The sequence below is a fragment of the Hippocampus bargibanti genome, linkage group LG11 (assembly GCF_051943395.1).
Source record: "Hippocampus bargibanti isolate YZ-2025 linkage group LG11, ASM5194339v1, whole genome shotgun sequence".
Taxonomy (NCBI): Eukaryota; Metazoa; Chordata; class Actinopteri; order Syngnathiformes; family Syngnathidae; genus Hippocampus; species Hippocampus bargibanti.
Window position 1 is genome coordinate 7,994,977 of NC_142744.1, and position 17,865 is coordinate 8,012,841.

At 40.3% G+C, this 17,865-nt stretch overlaps 1 protein-coding gene across 3 annotated transcripts in view; it reads right to left on the bottom strand.

Moving 5' to 3' along the window:
• Positions 1 to 10,655: 10,655 nt before the first annotated feature.
• LOC148891384 (guanine nucleotide exchange factor VAV3-like) overlaps positions 10,656 to 17,865 on the bottom strand; it is a 34,055-nt gene continuing 26,845 nt past the window's right edge. Inside the window, exons 25-28 of one of the 3 annotated variants that reach the window (XM_089008555.1) lie at positions 16,961 to 17,090; positions 13,808 to 13,861; positions 13,154 to 13,302; positions 10,656 to 11,936 (exon numbers count right to left, since the gene is read on the bottom strand). In XM_089008555.1, the coding sequence (XP_088864681.1) occupies positions 11,895 to 11,936; positions 13,154 to 13,302; positions 13,808 to 13,861; positions 16,961 to 17,090 (375 nt within the window). In that variant the 3' untranslated portion in view covers positions 10,656 to 11,894. The remainder of the gene's footprint in view (positions 11,937 to 13,153; positions 13,303 to 13,807; positions 13,862 to 16,960; positions 17,091 to 17,865) is intronic. The other 2 variants (XM_089008554.1, XM_089008557.1) reach the window with 2 other exon arrangements.

Here is a 17,865-nt window from a genome sequence, read left to right on the forward strand (position 1 = left end):
CCAGGCTCTACTGTAGCACTTTATAATGTGGTGTGCCGTATATTTGCAAAACCTTTATATACAGTACAGTGATACCTCAGTTTACGAACCCCTTGGCTTACAAACTTTTCGGTTTACGAACGTTACATTTTACCTTGCATACGAACTTTACTTTATTATACAATACAGTTTATTTTTTTAATTTCAATACAACAACACTTTTATTGTACTTAAAATAAGGTATATTTTGTGTAGTTTTAAATCTTATTTAGTCGGAATTTATGTTTTATGGGGACCTGGAAACTGATTATTCTAATTTTTAATGCTTTCTTATGGGAAATTCATGTTTGGCAGACGAACTTTTCGCCTTACACACACAATTTCTGGGAACCAATTAAGTTTGTAAGCTGAGGTATCACTGCATTTTCTCCCACCTCTGATTAAAATTAATTGATTGCTGACAGTTGTCTAAAATACGCAGCTTGGACCAGTTAGAAATGGGCAGTTTGCGCCATTGTGGGTGTGAACAAGGCCGTGTTGCTTCACATCTAATCAATGCAGCTCATTTAATTTACTTTAAAATTGGAGAACAAGAGGCGTACTCGATATGCTGGACTTCACAAAGGAAGGTGAAGTACGCCAAGTAGGTTTAGAAGGAACTGGAATTACCGTATTTTCCGGTGTATAAGGTGCACCAGAGTATAAGGTGCACCCCTAATGAATGGTGTATTTTCAAACTTTGTCCATATATAAGATGCACCGGAGTATAAGGCGCACCTCCAATGAATGAAAAATGTTTCCCAAGTATAATATATAAATAAAGTGATACCTTGGCTAACAAACTTAACTGGTTCCTAGACAGTGTGAAAGGTGTGTAGAAGAAGTTTTTTAACCTCTTCTATTTCCTGAGACCGTTGCTTAGACAACACAAACACCCTTAGCCAAACGTAGTAATGGTCGACTTAGCATACCGGTACTGGGATGCTAAGTCACACAAACGCACACCTCGTTCGTGTTTCTTCGATGATCTCCTTCTGCTCGACCGTAATTTTCTTTAATGTCTTTTTAGGCTTAACACTAGCCTGTGCTGGGGTCTTTTTTGGTCCCATAATACCAAAAGTACTCCATTCGATAACAAACCACGTCTGCACTCAAACAAAGTGGGTGTGGAAAACTAGTCCGCCAGGCACCGTGGCGCTGTGTGGTTTGGTGCGTCCGCCGAAAATTAGTTTGTATGTCAAGATTATATTCCCGCGAATTTAATGTCCGTAAAGCGAAAAGTTTGTGCGGTAAAGCGTTCGTAAGGCGAGGTATCACTGTAGTCATGTGACAACTTAGTCTATTTTTAGTTATGCTACAGTATTCACACGATGATAATTCCATACGACCTGAAATGATGCGATGTTGCTCGCTAAATTACGGTACAATGGCATCTATGGTCCTCTTTTCATTTTTATCTTAGCTTGCTGAAGACATAATGTAAGACAAGAGGATTTTTTTTAAATAATCATCGAGCAGAAAGGATGCAAACGCAACGGCAGGCAATGAAGTATGACGCGATCATAACCTTGAGTTGTAATGCGTGTCTAATGCAACAACAAATAAGGCATGATGCGTATTTTCGATTTATCTTCAGGCGAGGTTGAAGTTCACCCCCCCCCCCCCCCCCCCCCCCGAGTCCACCAGAAAACTAAAAAATAAAAATCAGCTTTCTCGTCACGATCGCACTCCAGTGGTCATGCGTCTCCTCCTTTTAATACAATCGCCTCCCCTAGATGGTAATCCCGTTGGGTGTCACCATCACAGCTCTTGTCCCTTATCCCTCAATGCCATCAAATCTTTCCACCTGGATTGCAAATCAGCCTGGGCTGGGATTGCCAACGACCTTAAAGAATCATATGTGTATCTGTTCCTGACGGCGTTCATAAATAAAAGAGCGAGTCTGTCTGCTCGCCTCCTACAGCTCGGGAAGAAATCCGTTTGTCCTCGTTTATTTCAGGCGGCAGCGGTGGGGAGCTTTAATGGTCCCTTTGCCTCTGCACTGACAAGTTGAACTGGGAAAGGGGGAAGAACTCAAATAACACATCAGTCGCTGTAAAATGTACAAAACATATTTTTGCTTCAGTACCTTGTGAACATTTTGTTTTTTTGGGGGGAGATGGCAGTACAACCTGGATATGAGTGTGTTAAAAATGCTAACGTATCTTTAAAGGACAACCGACGCCTAATTTGTAAAATCACTTCAAATGACTTCTACTGAGCGTATTTTACAAAGATTCCACGGCATATAGCTATGTTTTACTTTTTAAGACTGACGCTGAATATTCAGGAAGTCTTGTTTTTGAGTTGATGACGATGCCTGACGTGACGTCACGTCTGGAACGCCCCTGACCGAGAAAGCGACACATAATGCATTTTGGGTACTTTGTTTGGTCTGAAAACTTCATATTGCTCTGTATTGATGGCAAAATTAGAAGGAAAACACATCAATAACGCGATGGTGAATCGTTGTGTGTTGCACCAAGACTCCTATTTGATACTAGTTGACACAAATTCCCAGCAGACAAATCAGCACATTTCCAACGGATCTTGGGCGCCATCTTGTGAATTTTCTGGGACGCTACATTCGAGTCCTGATGGCTCGAATTGATCCGGAAGGACTTCTTTAATCGATTGAAAATATTTATGCTTTCCTCTTCAGAACTATTTGAATGAATCATATTCATAACTGGATGAGTAACGAGAAAGCATCTTCTCCAAATACGAAGCAATTGTTTTGATTCTAGAGTAAGGAAAGATGTCATGGCGTGACATCACGAACAAGGGGGCGGGACCTTCTGAAACTCGCCATTTCCGGGGTCATTTTGAAGTAGTTTTGGGACACTTTATGTCATTTTTATTGGTGTTTTGCATTTGACTAAAAATATCAGCCTGCGTGTTTTTGGGTATTTTAGATGCTATAAAACGTTTTTCTGATGTCAGTTAGCAAACAAAAAAATGGTGGTGGTTGTCCTTTAAATAACTTCACAACTCATACTTTAATATTATTATTATTATTATTATTATTATAACAATAATAATAATAATACATGTAATTTCTAAGTGCCTTTCAAAACTGTGAAGGACACTTTACAGTCACACTTTAAGAAAGTTATTGACTTTGAGTGACACTGCCAATGGTGTTTAAAAATGATCAAATTTAACCATTATGTTTTTTGTATTTTGGTATAAGAGCGCACAAAAAACGAAACGGCAAAATAATCGGGATAAGCACCATTTTCAGACATACATACATTACTGTATTTTCCAGTGTATAAGGCGCGTCGTATAAGGTACACCCCCAAAGAATGACATACAGTAAAGTCTCGTTATATCGATATTCTCGGGAGTCGGAAAAAATATCGATATAACCGGACTATCGATATATCCGATCCTTCGGCATGTAAATTTTCTCCTTGCGTTCATAGAAATAGTATCGTAATAAGCAGTACTATCGATATAACCGATATCGATATAACGAGACTTTACTGTATTTTCAAACTTTTCCCATATATAAGGCGCACCGAAGTATATGGCACACCTTCAATGAATGAAAGAAGTTATATAAAATAATTAGTTTCCAAATAGGGCAAACCACATTATAAGATGCTACAGTAGAGGTGGTCTGAAGCTGATTTTAGGGGAGAAGCAGGGCATTGAACTAGTAGTCATTGTTTCTTTATAATGAATCTATGTATAACTGATGAACTAAATGCTTCCAGTACACTATTTGAGTTAACTGGCCAGGAAACAAAAGAGTCAATGTTGTGCTCGTGACAAAAAAGGATGCAGGTCGGAAAGGCTGATCGGTCGCCCCTGCCAAATCGCCATCCGTGAAGAGCAGTGCCACCTTGTTCAAGGTGTCCCCCCCCCTCCGCCCCACACACAGCCCCCCCCCTCGTCACGGACGGCTGCTCCGCCTCTCTCTCTGTAAGGATGCTGCTCGTCAGCTTGCCGGCCAGAAGCGACTTTTGACCTCCGTGCTGTCACTTGTGTGCACACCGCCGCTGGTTCGCCACGCTCGACATGGCACGGTTACTTTTTCACAGTGAGGACCACCCGCCCCCCCAACCACCACCCACCCAGCCTCCACCATAATGATGTGATAAAAAACAAAGTCAAGCAGTCTCTATTGTGCCTAATGGGGTAGAGCCTATCCCCGGGTGGTTTTGGTGAGATACACCCTGGATTGGTCGCCAGTCAAGTGTACTTGCAAGACAGACATTTTATTTCACAAACCACGAAAACCACTGTGTTACTGTAAATTTTCCAGTCTTTGTTTAATAATAACTTTTCCTTAAGTCATGGCTCAAGGAGACGGTAGTCGCAAGTACAGATGCTCCCCTACTTACAAACATTCGCGTTACGAACAACGTAACATACGCACATTTTTGTAGGAACATATGTAGTATTCTCAGTGTACATGTACACATCTTTATAGAGCATCTATTTTATTAAATGTTAATTTTTCAGAACAAACCAATGCAGGTTACTTATACAAGCCATAAAAATGCATTCCATATAAAATATTGCACTGAATCAACTTACGAACGAATTCACCTTACGAACGACCATTTGGAACGCACCTCGTTCGTAAGTTGGGAAGCGTCTGTAAAACATGAAAAGCACACCCAAATCTTGCACTGATGTTCAATCATTCACTGCCCGATAATGTGATGTTTTCTGATTCTACCTTTTTTTTGTTCATCACTTCACTAAGTTAGCAAAGGAATGTGAAACAATATTTAATAGCATGAGAGTTGAGCTAAAGCTAGCCTTAGCTTGGTAGTGCTTCACTCATTCACTGTCAGACGTGCAAAAATGTGAAAAAAATGTGAAAATGACAAAAACCCTGGTCATTTTCACTCAAATTGTAGGACCCTCATAATATTGAGTTTTAGGACTACATAAACATTCAAATCACCATAAGAAACCTTAGATTCTCTTCTTTCATTAAAAAAAGAGTTAATTTCTAAGTCACATGAGCTTGAAATGGGGGCGGCTGTATAAAAGGTTAAATGATGCCCCCTTCTGGGAGGCAAAAACAATGTCAGAGGTCTGACCAGCGTGAAAAAAAGGGAAATGCTGCCCCCATGTGGAAGTGAAAAAAACATTGCCAGAGGCCATGGCCAGCGCTTCCTCGGCACCCAAAAACGAAAAACCAACCGGCGAACAAATTTGAAAATGGCGCTCCACGTCATGCTTTTCAATTCCCGAATACATTTGGGAATGGCTGTGAATCAGTTACATACAGTGATACGTCGGTTTACGAACCCTTTGGCTTACGAACTTTTCGGTTTACGAACGTTAAATTTATGAAAATGTTACCTTGGCATACGAACTTTACATTGGCATATAAACTTTTTTCATACATGGAGCTGCCTCAATGAGTGATGTGTCGTTCGCGAACGAGCCTGTTCTTCTAACAACAAAATGGCAGCCAACTGTTTTTGTCCTGTATTCCCCGCCCCCAGTCTTCGGTTAAAGCCATGTGATTGGTCAAGAACGCAGCAGTGAGTGGAGGTGGTTTACACAATAAAGAGACAAGCAGACGACAGAGAGAGAGTGACAAAATGGATAGAAAACAGTGAAATTTGTACTCGTTTCAACTTTGACAGTTCAAAGGCAGAGTGTCGACTGCAAGGTGAAAATTCCCATCAATCAGGCTCCATAAATAACCCGCACTAGCCATCAGTTCAATTTGAAATGAAAAGACAAGCAAGGGAACCAGCTATTAATGATGTTTCGAGTGTGTCTGCTTGCATCTGTTGCTGTTGCAATATCACAACTTCCAAGATATACAACCCAGAGCTCCTTGGGACACTCTATACAAAAAGCTATCCATCCCATCAAGCCATCAACGACCATCACAAAGGTAAATAAAACGACTTTATTATATAGAACAGTTTATTTCTTTAATTAGAATACCATAGCACATTTATTATACATAAAATAAGGTATATTTTGTGTAGTTCTAAGGCTCAGAAAATTAGAAAGTAGAAAATTATGTTTTATGTGGACCTGGGAACGGATTATTCTCATTTTAATGATTTTCTATGCGGAATTATTTTTTAGGATAAACACTTTCCGCCTTACACACTGTGTCTGGGAACCAATTAAGTTTGTAAGCCAAGGTATCACTGTACATCGAAACACTGGCCATGAATGCAAATTCCACTAGCGGCTCGCATTTAAGGAGCACGGCCTCTGTCAAACATCAAAGCGGACGAGCACAAACGACTTGAAGAGGGAGTAACGAGGGTGACGAGGCGATAGCAAAGAAGCGCTCATTTGGACTCTTTTGATCAGAGAGATCTTAATTCGCATTGCTACGGATGCTGTCGTAAAAAGGCAGAGGTAGGAAGCCATTACACATGTGTTCGCCCCCCCCCCCCCCCCCCTTCCCTGTCGATCTGGCACAGGGACTGTTTATGCACAGCAGTTCTTGAAGAAAAACGATGGGCTCGGGAATGCGGGAATCTAAACAAAACAACCTTTACTGAAGTGACAGATGCCCTTTAGAGACTGCGAATGTGACACTGCCAAGGAGGAAATCAAAGGGGTGTTAGGGGTGGTGGCAGGAGTGTGAAACTCAACTGACTGACAGATTGTTATTATGATGTTGTTTTTTTTTTATTTTATTCAGAATCCTGCACACCCTGAGTCATGACGCTCTGGATTATACTTTGGATTGGATTAGATTTGCCTTTGTTAGTCTCACAGTGGAGACATTTACATTTCACAGCAGCAATGTGATCCAATTAAGAGGAAAGGAAGTAGAAAAACAAAATACAGGAGCAACTGTAAAGGTAGCCACTCTCGCGGCGCCATCTTGAAATCACTCGCTGCTGCTTCCCCGACAGTGAGCTCTGCCTGTAGCCTCGTAGTTTAGCATTTGAGGCTAACAAAGGCGATAGTTGACATTTCCCGTACATTCTTGTTGACGTGTACATTGAAAGTGTAGGTTTTATCGATGGCAGTTTTTTTGAGTACTTTTTATGCTTTTAATGCGTTTTTTTGTGTATTGCTTGTATTATGACTGTTAAATTTTGTGAAGCACTTTGTGGTTTTACCTGTGAAAAGTGCTATATAAATAAAGGTCTGTGTAAGCTCTCAGTCGTACAGGAGTGGTCCATCTATGAAAAGGTTTTTTCAGCTGTCATTTGTACTTCTTTTGAAGGTGTCGGAAGTTTCGCTTCTTATCCAAGATGCTTCGTCAGCGAACTAAAGTCTTTTGCTGGTAGTTTCGGCCCTATATATATCCTTACTGTCCAGACGTCACGTCAGGCATCGTCATCAACTCGAAAATAAGACTTCCTGAATATTCAGCGTGAGTCTTAAAACATAAAATATAGCTATATGCTGTGGAATCGTTGCAAAATGCGCTCAGTAGAAGTGATTTTACAAATTATGGACACAACTTGTCCGGAGGTGTCGGTTGTCCTTTAAATTTGCATATACTCGTAAATAAAAAGCTTGGCAAAGGGCTGTAGAAGTTGGGTGTCCGTCATGAATGGCTACGTCCCCTGCCGGCAGTAAAAGACAATCTTCCTGTGTTCGAGCCTTTGTTCACAGTGTCCCAACAAACATCTTTGACAAATCCGATGCTATGTGTTTTTATGTTACCATATTTAGGGGTTGGGCTTTGAATTTGAAGACAGCGGTGGTACATCTAAGGGTGAGCATGAGAGAGGGAGAACGTGTTGCTGGGCGCTGACCATGAGGACTGTAGAATTACCTGACGAACAGGGGCGGGGGGTTGGGTGGGTATAGGGAGATTGAAAGCGATGTCCGAGGGCAAGGCGGTGGCGGCGAGATTTGGAGCGAGGCAGCCCGAGGTGCTCTGTTTGATTGCCTCAGGACGCAGGTAGCAATATCAGTTGGTCTTCAGGGGAGGATAAAGACAATACCTTTGCGGATTGCTAATGATCCGGTTGGTTGCATTTCCGCACGAGGCCGGGGGAATCTCATCAAATGTACCTTTGACTCACTGAAAATGCAATCGTGGCTCTTTTAAGATTGCCGTACCACGGCTTCCACATCCTTTATCTCGTCCATGGATAGATACATGTCTGTCCACGTCTGCAGTCCAAAGTCCTTGTCGCCGCCTTTCATTCCCAAGAGAGGAACAATCAGATGACGGCAAGGAGGCGCCTTAAGAGGGGACATGTTGTTTTTTTTTTTTGGGGGGGGGGCTTTTTTGTGTGACGGGAGCGTTAGTGCCAAAGTGCGGCTGAGCGCTCAGCCGGCAGATTCGCGTCATTAAAGAGGCTGCAGAGCGCGGCGGGTAAAGCACGCCTCAGGCGGTGTTTACATTACGGGAATACTGATAGCTCAACGCCGCGCCGCAGGAGCCAAAGCTCGTCATCCGCGCGGTGTTGCGGTTCAACCGCGGCTTGGCAATTGCAGTCGGAACAAAGCGGAATGTGTCAAGAAATCATCAAGAGAGTAGATATGAAAAATGGTTTTGCGGTATTGTGTGATATGATTGCATACTGTTAGTATGAGGGTTTCAAATTTCAGTTATCGTGATTATTGACTGGGGGGGTTGCGGCCTTCTTGCATCTGTGGCATGCCGCGGCGGATGACAAATGGGGAAACAACTGAGGCGGGAATTAAAGTTTTTTTTGCCCTTAAAAATATACTATTTAAAAGAAAAAACATATATATAAAATCATATTATTATTTTTTGTAAATACATATATATATATATATATATATACATACATACAGTATATACAGAGAGTACACACACACATATACATATATATTTACTTTACTGTATATATATATATATATACACACATATATATGTACATATATACACACATATATATGTGTATATATACATATACACATATATATGTGTGTATGTATATATATATATATATATAGTAAGGTCTCGTTATATCTCGGGAGTCGGAAAAAATATCGATATAACGGGACTAACGATATATCCGATCCTGCGGCATGTAAATGTTCTCCTTGCGTTCATAGAAATAGTATCGTAATAAGCAGTACTATCGATATAACCAATATCGATATAACGAGACTTTACTGTATATATATATATATATATATATGTATGTATGTATATATATATATATATATATATATATATATATATATATATATATATATATACACACATACATACATACATATATGCGTGCACGTTATTCACCGGAAAATACAGATTTTTTTTTTTTTACATTTTTATCTATCTTTCCAGCATATATGTTTTTCCTTTTGTCAAATTTTCACAGTGTTTTATATTTATTCTTCCAATATTTGGGTGTTTTTTAATAGTTTTTCTCCAACTTTTTTTGGAGTCTAATCAACAATGACTTCAACGAACGACTGACGTGTCGTGTGTCCACTGACTGCATCAACAGAGCCCAGAAGAGGTGGGACTTAAACAGAAACATAAGCTACAGTACAGCAGAAGTCCACAGATCTTGTCTAAGAGCATCTCATTTGACTTGGAAAAATTGGGGAAAAATGGTCACAAACCTATTGGTTATTGGCCCCTTTTGCGCCTCCCCAATCTGACACTTGTCAAGAACAATTCAAAATAAGATAATTTGATCAATTATTGATGAAAGTCACTGGACATCGTCACTTACACGCCTTTCGGCTCCCGATGGAGTGAACAGGTGTTACATCACGCTTGAATCATACCACAAAGATCGGGGAAAAAAAATGCAAACAAAATCCACCATCAAACGAAGACCGCCTCCTACTTCCCCCACAGTAATTCAAATGAAAACCTGAACATCAAAGAATACAGTCCACCTCACATTCACATACTTTTAGATGTTTACATACGGATGAAGACAGACTTCCTTTAGATACAAATGTCACACCATAAAAGTTTGGAGGCATTTTTTACCCCCATCCAACTTTGTCGAGACAACACAGATTAATGTTAAACACTGAAAAGAACATTACAACCAGCGTCAAAGCAAACAACACATTTTAAGTCATCTGACTTTAATCTCTCTGCTAATACAATTACGCATTAATTTTCACAACATATCTGCATCATCAATCAAGCATCATCCACATTTTAAAGAGAATCTTTTTGCTCTCCTACCTGATCTTCGCCGCCACGCCCTCCAAGTCTTTCCACTCTGACAATTGTTCTTCCAACTCATTCCAAGTTGCAATTTCTGTTTTGTCCTCATATCCATTGTCAATCCTTTCCTCCTACGAAGCAGCAAGAGTCATATATCCTCCCCATTGACATCCAAGGAGGTGATCAACTTCTATCCAAACATTCAGATCCTGCTTCTTCCTTCCACCAACAATTTCTTCTTCGTTGGTGTCTTATAAATCATTTAACCAATGTAACTCGTGCACCACACTGCCCCATAGAGAGCACATTCACATTCACAATCACACCAAGGGACAATTTTGAGTGCTCAATCAACCTGTCGTGCATGTTTTTTGAAATGTGGGAGGAAGCTGAAGTACCCAGAAAAAATCCACATAGCCACAAGCAGAGCATGAAAATTCGCCATAGGAAGGCCACAGCCAGAATCGAACCCTGCACCCCTGCACCGTAAGTAAATATTTAATTATTGGTTATTATTTAATAATTGGTGGAAAAAAATACTCAACACTATTGATATTTTGTCCCACCGTAAATTCAAATGGTATTCATCACATAAATATCAATATTGTAGGACAAATAAAAATAGACTAACTTGTCACATTATGACAATTTTGCCCCATCTGTGGTTAAACTTGATAGTCTAGACTTGCATAAAAGATGCAAGAGGCAGACGACAGAGAGAGAGTGAGAAAATGAATAGAAAACAGTGAAATTTTGACTTGATGTTTCAACTTTGCAATGTTAAAATATCCCATCAATCAGGCTCCACAAATAACCCGCACAAGCAATATGTACATTTGATGCAAAAAGCGATCAACCCAGCTAAACAGAACACAATTGATGAGGAACTAGATACAATTATCACAGAGAAAGCACCTACAAGGGATCATTCCTCAAGATGGTGAAAGAAGAAGGCTACCTTCCTCATCAAGCTGATGAAAGCCCACTCCATTCCATCAAGCCATCAACCACCATCACAAAGGTACATAAAACGACTTTATTAGACAGTACAGTTCATTTTTTTAATTATAATACCATATCACTTTTATTATATATAAAATAAGGTATATTTTGTGTAGTTTTAAGGCTTAGAAAATTAGAAAGTAGAAAATTATGTTTTATGGGGACCTGGGAACGGATTACTCTCATTTTAATGGTTTCTGATGGGAAATTATTTTTGGGATCCACACTTTTTGCCTTATACACTATTTCTGGGAACCAAGGTACTATCACTGTATGTCAAAATGTTGATTTTTTTTGGGAGGGGGTTCAGGGGCTAATCCCCCATTCCGTTGACAAAAGTAATAAGACACATCACCGAATTGATGACTGACACAATTATATAGTAAATATTCCATTTTATTTACCTGACTTGTGAAAATAAGAGAGTTTCGGCATCACCCCGGCACCCGTCAGCTGGACGTGTCTGCCCTCCAGTCGGCTGACTGAGCCTTTCCCGCTAACACAACAAGACGACAACTTTCACACCAGCTCACCAAGTCATCAATAATAAGACAAGGTGAGTCGGCAAAGAGAGGACGGAAGAAGGGGATTTAAGGGGGGGGTCTAGATACAGATCCGTGATGTGACATGTGCTCAACCTAAGAGTCCTGCCTGCGGGTCTTGGGGGACGTAGAGTTTGGAGGGTGCGGCCCTTCCCTGTTGAGTTTCTCCCCGTGATATCAAAGAGACGTGGCATGCAGGAGAGGTGACACTGCGTCGTGGTCACATGGACGGGACATTCGTCCAGCTGGTGGAGTCAGTCCTCTTCTTCGACGTAAGTGGAAGGAAACCAGCCCACCTGGAGACAAGAGTCCACACACACAACTCATGCAAAGGCTCTGAGCGAAACAGAGAAATATTGGTAGCGGATAATGTTTAAAAAATATTTCAAAATGGAGGAGGGGGCGTGTGGGCATGCATTGCAGCAGATATGGTATTTTGATTTGACCTTTTTTTAATTCATTGTTTTTGTCCATAAAAAATGTTTGAAACGGCTGAGAAATAAATAAATAAATGGATGGATGAAATCGATAGATAGCGAGCTAGCTAAGTAGCTAGCTAGATTGATAGCTAGCTAGATAGCTCGGTGGGTAGATAGCTAGGTAGCTAGTTAGATAGCTAGCTAGCTCAATAGATAGATATTTTACTTTTTTTAATTCATTGTTTTTGTCCATAAAAATGGTTGAAATACCTGATAAATAAATAAATAAATAAATAAATGGAATAAATAAATAGCTATGGATGGATGCCTATCGATCGATATCTATCGATCGATAGATCCATCGATCGATCGATAGATCGATTGATAGGTATCGATAGATCGATTGATAGGTATTGATAGATCAATCAATAGGTATTGATAGATAGATCGATAGGTATTGATCGATCGATAGGCGTTGATAGATCGATAGGTATTGATCAATTCGATACCTATCGATATATATACAGATATATCGATATATATATATATATATATATATATATATATATATATATATATATATATATATATATATATATATATATATATATATATATATATTTTATATATATATATATATATATATATATATATACAGATATATCTGTATCTATATCTTATATATATATATATATATATATAGATATATTTATATAGATATATCTGTAGATTTTTGAGGAAATGCAGTTCCTTTTAGGATGAAAAAGACATGACAAAAACACTTTCACAAGGGAAAATGTGCTGATGAATGGTCATTCATGGGTTAGGCAATTTGTGACTGTCAGGCAGACGCAAAAAGTAATTTTTTTGTCCCCCACAATAATTTTTGTGGAAATTTGTGGGAGAAAATTCAGTTGAACACAATCATTTACAAAAACAGATCGTTGTTCCACAATGTTCTTTTCTGCATGTTTTTTTAGTACGCAAAAGAAAATGTATATTCAAGACATTTTAAGGATTTGCAGGCCCCGTATGAGCAAATAAAAAAAAACCTAAATTGGATCACATTTGCCTGCAGTCCGAACGTGGCGTACCTTTCCAGCCACCTCGCCCTTCCACCAGCCACTGGCCATCTTTGAGTAGATATTGACCATGTACCCCCGCAGCAGAGGCAGCTCCCACGGGTCCCGAGAGCTGAAATCGTAGCGAGCCACAGCCACGGCCACGACCCTGGGAGAAAACACTGGTGGACCGCAAAGGGACGGACGGATGTCATCGGGGGAGCTTCAAAATGCAATCATTTTGAGTGAAAATGTGATGGAAAAAAAACATGGGAAAAAAAACATGGGAAGGTCACATCCAAGGATTTCTTCTGAGTGTGATGTAACCGTGTTTCATTGTCTGTGCTGTAGCGCTATTTGTTATTATTGAAAAAAACATGATTCACATTTATTTTTTATTTTTTGCTGTATGATTAAAAAGAAACAGTACTTTTTAAACTAAAATTAATGATATATATTTTTATTTGTACTTTATTTGGTATTCCTAATGATTGATCTAGGTATATTTTGACCATCAGGAACAATAGTTTCTCATTCTTTTTTTTAAAGCTTATTCATGATGCAAATCCTGGCTGCTGAGTGTCCACACTTTTTTTGCATTATTTATTTGTCGAATGGCAAAAAAATAATAATAATAAAATGTCATGCGGCAAGACTGGAGAGCAGAGAAAGGCCGTGTAGCAGTACCTGACCAGAAAGGAGAGGATGAGGGAGGTATAAAGCTGCAACCACCGGAAACAACTACACACACAAACACAGCCCAAAAAGAGAGTGTGAGAGAGAGAGAGAGAGAGAGAGAGAGAGAGAGAGAGAGAGAGAGAGAGAGAGAGAGAGAGAGAGAGAGAGAGAGAGAGAGAGAGAGAGAGAGAGAGAGAGAGAGAGAGAGAGAGAGAGAGAGAGAGAGAGAGAGAGAGAGAAGAGTGAGTAAGTTGGCAAAGTCATAGAGCAAGCAAGAGAGAAGAATGAGTGGACATCTGCACCAAAGGGACAGACACACATATAGGCAAGGGCTTTAGTAAATACATTGTGAAAATTAAAATTGTAAAGAGCAATACATTGGGGAGACTAAATACATTCTCAAAAAAAGACTATCAACGTCGCAGGGATAATACTAGTGGGCCTCAATCGGCAGTACATATGCACCTAAAAGCTAGCAACCACTCATTTGACGACAATGAGGTTAAAATCTTAGCGAAAGAAAATAGATGGTTTGAAAGAAGCTATCTTCATAAAACAGCAAATCCTTCACTAAACCGCCATGGTGGGGTGAGGTTCAATTTGGATCGTTCGTACAACTGACTGCTTAGGCAAAATAGGATTATGAATACTGATGAGGTGATACCGGTGGAAGTGGGGCATTCAGGCCAATCTGCCGCTGCTTACCCACAGAAAAACGTACAAAATAGATTGAGTTTTTTTCTTGGGCGAGCCTCAGTTTATGACAGTTTCTGCTAAGAGTGCCAAGTTTCTGTCTGTTTCATCAGGTTTATTTACGTTGCCGATTCATGATAGTAAAATCTGTCAAACCTGGTTTTGTATTCCGTATTATCATGGAGCTAGTTAGATTTTTGTAGTTTGGAATGGAATGAGTTAGCCTTTATTTTAGTGTTTTCATTTCACAGCAGCAATATGATGAAAGTAAGAGGAAAGGAAAGGAGGAAGTATAAAAACAAAACATATTGATTTGTATGGCGCTTTAAAGGACAACCGACGTTACTTTTTTGTTTCTTAACTGACATCAGAAAAACGTTATAAAATCTACAATACCCAAAACACGCAGTATATTTTTATTCAAATGCAAAACACCAATAAAAATGACTTAAGCTGTCCAAAATCTGCAAAAAATTGAGCTGCGAATTGGGCATTTTCAGAAAGTCCCGCCCCCACTTTGTGACGTCACGCCAAGACGTCTTGCATTGCTTGAGAATGAAAGAACAATGGCTTCAGATTCAGAGAATATGCTTGCTTTCTTGTTACACTTCCAGTCATGAATATGATTCAAATAGTTCTGAAGAGGAAAGCATACATGTTTGCAATTGATTAAAGAATTTATTCCGTGCCATTTTGAGGCAACATTGGGGAGAAACGATCACCAGAAAAGAGGCACAAAATGGCGACCTCCTGTGGCCACCTCCGTTTCCACAGGCTGATAAATTCCTTATATAGAGCTTGGACACCCTCTTCTAGCGGCTTTTGGTGTGCAACACAAGGTTTTCAGACCAAACAATACAGCAAAATACATTGACGTGATGAAGGACTGCTACAATGTGTCTTTTTTTTTCGGTCAGGGGGCGTTCCTTTAGTGACGTCACGTACGGACTCGTCACCAACTCAAAAACAAGATTTCCGGAATATTCAGCGCGAGTCTTAAAACGTAAAATATAGCTACATGCCGTGGAATCTTTTTAAAATACGCTGAGTAGAAGTCATTTGAAGCCATTTTACAAATTATGGACACAACTTGTCCGGAGACGTCGGTTGTCCTTTAACAAAAGCTGAAGCTGTAACAAAGCACTAACATGGACAAAAGGCAAATGCTGCCCCCTCGTGGAAGGGAAAAAAACATTTCCATAGGTGTGACTAGCGCTTTATCAGCACCCCCGCAAGCTAAACCAAAACCCAAACAAATTCGGGAATGGCGCTTCTCGTCACGCTTTTCAATTTCCGGATAAATTCAGGAATGCAGCGAATGAGTTAATAACATGATTAAACTGTCCACTGTAGTAAACATTGACCCTTGAAAGGGTCAATTTGAATGCATTTGTATGTGTACAAATACATTTTTGATGAAGTTATTGGTTGTACATATTTGTCATTGGCCAAATAACAAGTGGACAGGCAAATATCTCAAGGTGATGCCTTTATTTGTGCACTTCCATCTCATCAAATAAATAAATGCCTGTCTGGCAGAGCAGCAGAAGCGTCTATAAGCACTTCTTTTGATTGTGTTTATTTATGTTGCGTTCTTTTTTGGGGGGGGGCATAGCATCCAGCTCACCACGGAAGCCCTTGCCCACACAATCTAGCTCTAAGTCTGCGGGGGAGGATGACTTCAGGCAATAATAATCTATCCCAGAATGCACTGAGGAAGCAGCGCCTCTGTAAAGGCGTCTTGTCGTGAATGGCGCCCGCTGCTGCTTTGATGCGAGGATGAGCAGACACGCCCACACCCACACATAGACACATTCATACACACACAAAAGGCTAACGTTAGCTTTGTTCCGGCGATGGAGTTTGTTTACGTATTTTCACTCCAGCTCCCTCCTGCGCTTTTTATTTGCAAACATTTTCCCCGGGTAATATTCCCGCCACGACACCCGGGTTTCCCTTCGGTTTGTGTCACTCACACTTCTTCTTTCCCTTTTCTTCCTCTACTCGGCTGGCTGCGCGAGTGACAGGTCAGGAAAATTGTGCATGCGTGTCAGAGGCGAGCAGCGTGTTATCTGGCATGGCGGTCATGAATGATGGGTCTCCCGTTGCCCGCCTGGGGCGGTGACCTCAAAATGCCTGGTGAGCTGCCACCATGCCTCTCCATTCATTTTACTTTTATCTCATCCCTTGTCTGTCCAGCCGCTTCATTAAAGTGACTTCATCCCTACCTGCCCTCTCTTCACTCCTTCTTTCCAGAACGTGCTTGTTATCAAAGACACCACGTTGACATACCCCTGATGGCTTTTTACGGGCAAAATGAATTTTTCCACCAAAGCCCACAAGACATTGCCATCAAATGAATTCAGATTTTTTTTCTTAAGCATCTGTATTCTCTCTAAAATGGGAGCATCTATGGCTGTCAGACGCAAGAGTCTCTGCGGTAAAATCTTTTTGCGAGGACGCACTCACCGCTGCCAGTCTTGCTAATGGCCCAAGACGAGTTTCCGTCACAGCATTCCCGGTAAGGGACACGAAGATTGGTATCAAGGCTGCTGAAGCCTTCTTTTAAGGAGTGTTGCTCGTAGTACTTCACCAGGTCCTGAAAACCAAAACCCATGTAACCAAATGACATCTTAAGCCTGGAAACTGATAAAATAATAATTTAGTGTACTGATCAACCTACCTTTCAACTGTAACTACTAACATCTATGTGCGTAAATATCAAACTATCTGCTAACCTGTTATTTACTCTTTTTATTTGACACCTAGGCCTTCAGTAGTGGTACATCTGAATCAATCCAACCCTTGATAGCTATTTTATGACTATACAACCTTTACTGCAGCTACAGCTGAGACTGCAACTCATATAAAAAGTGCAGTGTCATTCACTACAAGTCCACTAGAGGGTGCTAGAAGGGCCTTGGTGTCGACAACTCAAAATGTGATTGGTTAAAGCAACAGTTTTATCAACACTTATTTTCTGCTAGAGGGCCTGCAGAACTGATTGTGAAGGCGTCCAGGTAGATTTCTGACCCTGGTAACAAATAATAGCTGAAATGTGATTGGTTAAATGTTTAAATGCGAAAACACACATCTGGAAGTGGAGCAACAGGTGAAAAGCAAGGAAACAAAGCTGAAAAATAATTTGTAATTATTTAATAACAATTCATGGATAAAATATGATTAACATCAGTCTGTTATTCAGATATGTTTAGGCCAGCACAGAAGGCCCTGATGATCCTCTACTGCTATTACACGTAATCACTGTAGCTACCTACCTATGATATTTCGCTAATGACACATACTGAGGGGGGGTAGGGGGGGGGTCGCATTAGACATTAGATATGTCCCCTCTGCTTTAAAATATGGATCTC